Source organism: Nanorana parkeri, unplaced genomic scaffold (assembly GCF_000935625.1).
Source record: "Nanorana parkeri isolate BGI_ZX_2015 unplaced genomic scaffold, ASM93562v1 scaffold1429, whole genome shotgun sequence".
Lineage (NCBI taxonomy): Eukaryota > Metazoa > Chordata > Amphibia > Anura > Dicroglossidae > Nanorana > Nanorana parkeri.
In genome coordinates this window covers 111662-120917 of record NW_017307697.1, presented here as the reverse complement: position 1 = coordinate 120917, position 9256 = coordinate 111662, and the positions used below count along the sequence as shown (strand labels likewise).

Here is a 9256-nt window from a genome sequence, read left to right as displayed (position 1 = left end):
CAGCCCTTTACTGCCGGCACAAACTGAACAGCTAAACAGGCTTAAAACTTATACAATACAAAAAAAACCAATATGTAACCCATACACCAGACCAAGATAAGAAACTTTTACTCACCAGATATGCGCGTCCGCTCACTGATGGAGTGTTTAACAGAACTTTCAGTATCCCTCAAACAGGATTCCAAGCTCACGACCAGCGCGAATCTCGTCCACTGTAGAGATGGATGTCTTCAGATCTGTGTCTCTTGTAGAGGTCTCAACTTCTTCAGCTTTTAGGAACTCAAGACAAAATAAATTAGGGATTGGATTCTACGTAGAATGTTCTACGTTCCTGCTTCTGGGGTGCCAAATGTAATATCTAAATTGCCTTGGCTTCCTGAAATAAGCTAACTTGCTATTCTCTGCTTCCAATGATGATAACGATACAATGGTTAAAAGAAGCAATGGTCTTATTTATTTATACACAAATCTAATCAAACATAATAAAAGATACAAACAGATACAATAAGACAATCAAGAGAATACTTTACACAGCAAGTCCGTCCTCTGGTTCCTATATCCTGGCTGGGCTCAAAGAGAGAGCAATATTGCCGCGCACGGACTTTTATACCCATTCATACACATACATCGACACCCCCTTTACCCAGAATTCCGCATGTCCCTTAAATGTCTTTCGGCCAATCGGCATGGTCCTTCATATTTATCCACACGCACTGTAGTCCTCCAGCAGGGGGCACCATCGTACTGCAGATCAGTCCTTGGCCTAGGTCAACACCTTGTCCTTTGATCTTTAGACAATGGCCAGTCACCTTCATATGCAAAATCCGGATATCTTGACATGTCTTCCCAATGTGCCTACACCCTTATCAACACCACAGGGTGCAAAGCTTGATGTCTCGTCCCGATGAATGAATGTCACCTTTCTCATCTCCCCCGCCATGCCCCAGGCATGAACAACACACAGTTGGTCTCTTTGATGAGCAATGCAATCAAGATTTGAAGATATCTGTTTGGCAGCTTTCATACCTGAAAATGTTGTACACTCCAACACTGTCACACCCCATCTGCTATTACATAGGGTGCTTGTTGTCCCCCTATGTGATAGCAATAGGGTTAGTGCAAAAAAAAAAAAGTGTTTAAAAATTAGTCACATATAAGAAAAATAAAAAAATGCAAAAAAATGTTTAAGTCCCCCACCTCCCACATACAGCGCCTACGTGCAAAAACGACAATTGCGCTACACATGTTACATATCGCCGCGAACGTCGGAGTGAGAGCAATAATTCTACCATGGTCAATCACTGTTAGCACTAAACTGGTGAGCCTTAAAATGTTCCCTATGGGAAATTTTGGGTATTGACTTTTTTTTGCGGCTTCACGGGCGAACGCAATTTTAAGGCTTGACATGTTTGGTATCTATTTACCCAGCGTGACCCTGTCTTTCATATTTTACTCAATAATTGGGTTCTATATTACGTTTGTATGCACTAGGTTTTAATTTAGTTTATTGTTTCCTAAAAATACTGGTTTGATAAACATTTGCGCAAAAACCGTGCGACATAAAAAATTGCAAGTAGCATTTTTTTATTCTACAGGGCCTCTGCTTTCAGAAAATATATCATTGTTTGGGGTTCTGAAGCTGTTTTCTAGCCAAAATGTTATATTTTATCATGTGTGTGCAAATAGTAAGAAAATGCCCCGGACAGCAAGTGGTTAAAAAAAATAAAAATTACTTTATGTTCCCGGCGACATTTTGGGGGACATAATTTGTCCGGGCATGGTCTCCTCAATTCCAGGGCTGTCCCAGGAAATTGGGGACAAATGGTCACCCTACACAGGAAGCCCTCACTATCTACCAGGGAGCCCCACTAACCAACAGGGAGCCTCCACTGGCCACCAGGGAGCCTCCACTAACCACCAGGGAGCCCCCACTGGCCACAGTGGAGCTCACACTACCAACCTGGGAGCTACCACGGAGCCCCCACTAATTATCAGGGAGCCCCCACTGGCCACCACAGATCCCGCACTGACCAGCAGAGCCCGCACTGACCACCTGACAGTCCACATTGGCCACCCGAGAGCCTAATTAGGAAGCCGCCTCTAGTGCAACCACACGCACCCGTGAAACTCTCTGGTCCCCTGGTGAGAGCCTGCAAAGCCTACCTGGGAGCCCACAATGGCCACCTGAGAGCCTGTACAACCCTCCTGAAAGCCTGCACAACCCTCTTGAGACCCTGGAGACATCAGACGGCAAATCCAGAGCAACATAGAGTATGTAGCTTCATATTATTCTGCATTGCTTTAATATGTATTGCTGGGATTTGTAGTACTCTATAGCAAGTTGCCATTCTCCATTGTTGTATAATGCATTGCTGGGATTTGTAGTCCTCTGTAGCCGGATGCCACTCTCCATTACTGTATAATGTATTGCTGGGATTTGTAGTCCTTTTATAGCCGGTTGGGATTCTCTATTGCTGTATAATGTATTGACTGTATTGCATATTGTATTGAATTATCCTTCGAACCAGAGGGACAGCAGTATGCATGAGGTGGTGATGTAATGGTTGGGGGGGCGCAAAATTTTGTCCCGCCCAAGGCGCCCGTAACTCTGGTTACGCCACTGCTACCACGCAATCGCTCCTACCGTACACCCGCACATAGCGGCTGCCTGGGTCGCTATGGTGATTGTTACGCCACTGACAGCCTGGTCATCCATCAGTGCCTGGACTTAATCTGTTCTTCTCTTTTAATGTACATATATGTGCATTTGTTCTGCTGACTATTTTCCATGTCTGTCTCCGCTGGAACCCGAGTTATAGCATCCTCAGTCCAAACCTGCCTAATTATTGGACAGAACAAATATATTAGGACAGAAAACTAAACTCCCAAAACAATGAAGATTTACCCCAAACATCAGACAACACCAATGTTGAAGTAAAAACATGAACTGACGTTATTGAAAACCAACACAGTATTTAAACAGCTCTGGAAGTCTAAAAACATAATACAATCAGACATTCAAACAATGCAAGCAGACCAACCCCCCGGTGCCTTAATTAAATAGTAGGGAGAGAGAAGACACATGTGATTGGATTATCTCCTGAGTGTCTATCATAAGTTAAGTCACTCAGCTACATCTAGTGTCAAGTTAATCCCATTGTTAACCCAATCACACAAATGGACAAGTAGACTTGACTAACAGACTAACAAGTTCATTGGGAGTCTCAGTCCAGAGTGAACCCCTTTGGTGTTGCTGGATTCACACTCTGTACCTATAATGGGCCGAGGGTGACAAACATAATGCCAGGGGAAAGACGCGGCATATCCAGTCCACACATAAATCCTAGGATAATAGTTCCTTGTAACCCCAAGAGGTCTGAGGAGGGTCTCCTTAGTCCTAGGTCCATAGTCAGTAGGAAGGAGGCTAGCCCCCAGGCTCCTCCAACAGCTCCAGTGACGGTTCAGTCCGTCACAAGCTTATTTTTCTTAAGGGCACTCTCATTCACAAAACAATGACTTCAGTGAACATATAGTTACCCAACCAAAACCAGACCCATATGCTGATGTCCAGTTTCAATAGATTGGAAAACTGGGAATTGGAAGGTCTCCTTATTGTTGGAGGTGACTTTAACTTTGCAATGGTAGATACACCTTCAGGGAAGTCTCATGTCTCTCTTTATCAATTGAATAGACTTGAGAAGAAATTACATTATCTCTAACTTGTTAATGTCTAGTGGATCTTATACTGAGACTCACAGTAAGCTGGATTGTTTTTTAGTCTAACATCATATGCTGGCATGGGACCCTCAGGCCTCTATGGACTCCCAGATCTGGTGTGATCACTGCCCTATATCCATGTACACTTATCTGCTAACCTGCAAAAGATACACTGTCTAACTTTTAGGTTTTAGGAAGACTTGGGTGCAGGTTTACCAGGAGGCTTGGGCTACCTCCTGGTGAACCTGCACCCAAGTCATCCTTTGCTATATATGCTCCAAGATGGAGGCTCTCATAGATTAGAGTTAGGACCAAACCACACAGAGGGGCCTTGACGAGGCAGTGTGGCTTACACATGTTTTGCAAAAGTTGTGCAACTAAAACCTCTGTTTTAACCCCTAATAGTTAGACAGCGTGTTTTTTGCAGGCTAACTGGTAAGTGTGCTGGGAGATTTCTGCTTTTGTACTATGTAAAGCCCTTTCATGTGCACCCTGCTTTAAAGCTGGTTATGAATTGATAAATGAGTTTGCCATTTGTTTTGCTTGCTCTATATCCCTCTCTTTAACATTTCCAGACTCACCCAAGCATGCTCCGATGTGGCAGTTAAATGATCTCTCCTTCAAGACCCGAAACGGTAGCTGGCATCACTTCTGCCATTTCCAGCTTCCTTTCTATTCATGAAAATGACACCACAAAGCCCCCAATCAAACGGGAATCTTTCAAATGTCTTCTTCAGGGGAATCTAATCTCTTGCACTTCCTGTCAGTAAGATCGGCAACCATTGATTTTTTTACGAGAAATTCGTACTCTTGAACTTCACTTCAAATCCACTGCTGACCCAGTTGTTTTACAATTTCTGACACAGAAACGCTCACAGCATAGGATGTTGCTTGACCCAAGTGCTCTAAAGTACAAAGATTCCCTCAGGCGCTCATTTTATGAACACAGGGATAAATGTAAACAGATGCTTGCATGTTCTATACATACCAAACATGCTTGCATGTTTGTTTCTAAAATACATTCAGCAAACGCTCAATTGGTAGATCATACTGATTAGATAGCACAGTCTTTTCATGTTTCTTACTCCGATCTTTATAAATGACCTTCACCAGTCCAAGCCCATGATGCGGTTGATTTTTCTCTTCAGACTGCTTCTTATATCGAATTTACCCCTCTTCCAGTTCTATCTTCTGAGGATAAAACACTTCTTGAAGAACTCTTTTCTGTGGAGACTGCCAAGACCATGCATAACCTTCCCTCTGGCAAAAGTCCAGGCCCAGATGGGTGTGCTGGAGCTTTTTATAATCACTTCAACAACCTACTGTCTCCCATCCTTGAACTCACCTTTAAGTCCATTTCTGCAGACTGTCAATTCTCTCCCCAATTCCAGGAAGCCCATACCGTGGTGTTACCTACAGACAATAAAGATTCAATTCTATGCTCTAGCCACCAGCCAATATCACTGATCAATGTTGATTTGAAACTTTATGCTAAGCTCAAATAGATTGGGACCACACATCACATTGCTTATCAATAAGGAGCAAGTATGATTTGTCCCTTTTTGAGATGCTAGGGACAATGCTATTAAAACAGTAACTCCAAATATTCTCAAGGAACTTGTAACTAAACGGGAACAGCTTCGTATGATTCTTGAGTCAGATACCAAACAAGCATTCAGCTTAGTTTCCTGCAAATATTATAAACTGGGGAATAAACGAGGTAAACTTCTTGTGAGGACACTAAAGACCAAAGAGTTCGCAACACACATTTCAAAAATTAAGTCAAAATCTGGTTCTTTAGTACATTCCACAATGGCTAAGTGTTCCATGACTTTTATCAAGACTTATATCAGATTAAAAGTCTAATGACTCTATCTCTACCTCTACTAAATTAGACAACATTTTGTTTTATCTGGAACAAGCAAATTTACCCATAATCCCAGAAAAAGCATTATCTGCTCTGGAGGTCGATATTACCCCATTGAGTTTAAACATGTTGTTAAAACTACTCCGTTAGGGAAAAGCCCTGGACCTTTCGGTTTCACTTTAATTTATTATAAACGCTTTCAATACATTTTGGCACCGCATTTCTGTTCCTTTGTAAATTCTATTAATCTTATGTCTCCCTTGCGTCCCGAATATTTATTGGCTCGTATAATAGTTATAGCTAAACCTGACCAGGACCCTTCCTGTTGCGCAAGCTATCATCCAATATCTTTGTTAAATATTAACACAAAACTATATGCTAAAATTCTTGCAAATAGATGGTCTCCCCTGATCCCTTCATGGATACACCCAGACCAAGTTGGGTTTATTCCAGGTACGGAAGCAAGAGATAATGCTCTCAAGACTGTTTCACTAATAAATTCAGCCAAAAGTCAGAGGTTCCCAGTGCTGCTCTGATGCCGAAAAAGTAATGGGTTCCAGAATTATGTCATGGATTTCGGCACTATATGTTAATCCCACGGCCAAAGTCAGAATCAATGGTACCTGGTCCCAAGTTTTCACGCTTTATAACGGAACATGCCAGGGTTGTCCACTCTCTCCCTTACTTTTTGCTTTTTCATTGAAATCCTTCCTGGCCCCTGTTCGTAAAAATTCTGATATTCAAGGGATTGTTACTCCTGCAGGTGAATTTAAAACAGCAGCATATACAGATGATGTATTATTCTATGTACGTAACCCAAGAACATCCCTCCCACAAATCTTGAGAAAACTACAACTTTTTGGTGATCTAATTTTAATATTAATTTGGGCAAATCCGAGACTCTTAATATAACGGTGTCCGAGTCCGAACGATTTGCTTATTTCCCTCATTTTTCTTTTTGTTGGCAGCCAAAGAAACTTCGATATTTAGGCATTTCTCTGATGGGCAAATATACAGACTTATATCCATGTAACTATATTCCCCTGTTAAACGTTATTAAATCTGACGTAACCTCTTTTTCCTTGCAGAATTTATCCTGGATAGGCAGAATAAATATGGTTAAGATGATGATCCTTCCAAAGATTTTATTCCTCTTCCAAATGTTACTTATTGATCTCCCGGGCTCATATTTTGCATTAGTTAAACGAATTGTGTCTAAATATATTTGGCAAAAACATTTATCATACTGCAGCTCAATTGACAAAGGTGGCGCACTGGTCCTCCTTCAAAGAGACCGTTATCTTCTTCTACTCTACCTTTAACTACACTTACTTTACGTACATGGGATTACTTACATTGTAAATTCAATTGGCTTTATAATTCAATACTTATACCTCTAACAGGGTCTGAGTTTTTCCCACCAGGCAAACACGACCCATCCTTTTCTAATTGGTCAACCTCCTCTAAGTTGAAACTATGTGATGTATTAGAAGGTTCCTCACTACTCCCCCTGTCTACCTTACAAAAAAATGGGGCTCACTCTCTCTACACTTCTGGAAACATTACCAGTTGTCTCATTTTATCTATTCACTACCAAAACCTTTAACCCCTTCGTGACGGGAGACGTACAGTGTACGTCTTGTCACTTTGTGCCTATATGACTTGCCACGTACACTGTACGTGATGAGTTATATCAGGCTTTGTAATGCCGGTATTTGCTGATTCTCAGCATTTAACAGTCATTCATTAATGTCTCAGTATTGAGGCATTAATTCATGAAATAATTAAGCTTTTTGTAAAAGCTTCTTCCTTTCATTAATGAAAGAATGAAGCCGTTACATGCAAATAGAGGACCGCAATTTGCGACCCCGTATTTGACAGCTCAAAATAGCAGAGAGGCAGCAGTGACTCACCTCACCTCTCTGCTATTTGTTTTGACAGCTCGAGAGCCCAATGTTTAGATACATTTCACTGAAAGGATACAATGTATCTTTTGAGTGAAATGTATCATTTCTGATCGTCTAGGCACGATCAAAGAGCTTTTAGTGAGATCTGAATCTGACTAAAGTCAGGATCAGTCTCTAAGGTTATTATTAGCTGTTCCTAAGTTTGGATCAGCCTAATAGCCAAAAATAAAATAAAAAAGTTAATTTATCAAGCTGTCATAGTGATTGCTTGATATAAACTGACAAGGAAAAAAAAAGTTTTTTTATTTTATTTTTATTTTTTTTACAAAGTGTAAAAAAATTAAAATAAAGTGTAAAACAAAATTAGGAAAATATAAATTATATATAAATATATTTTTTATACTATAATTAATATAAAAAAATTCTTAAAAAAAATAATAATCAAAACTTGTGAAAAAAGTGTTTTTCTTCTAGTTTTTTTCCTCATTTTTTTTTATTTTATTCAAACTAAGTGAGGGGTTAGGTACACATATGTGATATATTTATATAGCCCTATCTGTCCTCTAAAAAACAATATATAATATGTGTGGGTACATTTAGTAAGAAAGTATATTACTGCTGTGGAAGAATCACACAGCAAAAATGTAAAAAATGTGTCAGTCATTTATGAACAGAACCTGAAAACTAGCTCAGTCATGAAGGGGTTAAGAACACCTAAGGAATTTACACCATTTGAATCTCTATTAGGTTCTACGACTGTTTCCTCCTCGTACTTTTATAAAACAATAATTCAATTTAATTATGATACTCCCCCATCTATATGAGCAAATGGGAAATGGAATTCAAACACAAACTTACTCCTGATTAAACAAATTTAATATCCTTAGCGATCTCTTCCTCTATTGATGTCCCCATGTTGTTGACAAATTATAAATTATTATCCGGATGGTATAATGTCCCTACTAAAATACATAAATTCAATACTCATTATGATCCTAACTGCTGAAAATTATGTGTATCTCCAGGTACTTTCAACCACATATGGTGGGATTGTACTTTGATTAAACCCTTTTGGACTTCGGTCACTTCTATTATTAACAAAGTATGTGACATACGACTACCCTTAGATCCATGGATCTGCCTATTTCATCTTACCTCCAACTCGCCTAATAAATATAGGAAATCTTTGATTTCCTTTATGCTTAACACTGCTAAGTCACTAATACCCAGATATTGGAGGACAACTCGAATACCCTAAATATCCGACTGGTTTATAAAACTAGACTCTACTAGACTTCTAGTAGAATTGTTGTATTCTAATTGGGATTATTATGCCTCTTTCTATAAAATATGGGCAAGCTGGGGGCGTGGCTACCGCGCGAGCTGTCCGGCCGCATGATTCTGTAGCACTCTGACTACACCTGCCCGGACTCCATTGATTGTTTCCAGACGACATCTCTTACCTTGCCCGATCGTTGGTGACTGTCCCTGCCATCCACAGACATGAGCCGCAAGAAGAAGGATGACCGCAGACCGTGAAAACTCACCTCCTCCTCCACAGCGCCACGGCGCAGCCAAGATGGCGGCGACTCTCCCTCCTCTGCTTCTAGGGCCAACCTTAAAGTAGACACATGCGGCCCCCGAAGCAGTCAGTGGAGACAGGGTGCCACCTCCGGACCCACGAGGCTCTTCTTCCTCTTCTTCCTCCCATTCGGGTAGTCCACTAAAATCTAAGCCTCAGATGGCAGAAGAATGCTCTCACTCC

General features: G+C 40.7%; 1 protein-coding gene across 1 annotated transcript in view; it reads right to left on the bottom strand.

The window, feature by feature from the left end:
• LOC108798211 (melanopsin-A-like) overlaps positions 1–8996 on the bottom strand; it is a 57089-nt gene extending 48093 nt beyond the window's left edge. The window contains exon 1 of the mRNA XM_018569942.1: positions 8955–8996. Coding sequence (XP_018425444.1) covers positions 8955–8996 — 42 coding nt within the window. The remainder of the gene's footprint in view (positions 1–8954) is intronic.
• Between the last annotated feature and the right edge of the window lie 260 nt (positions 8997–9256).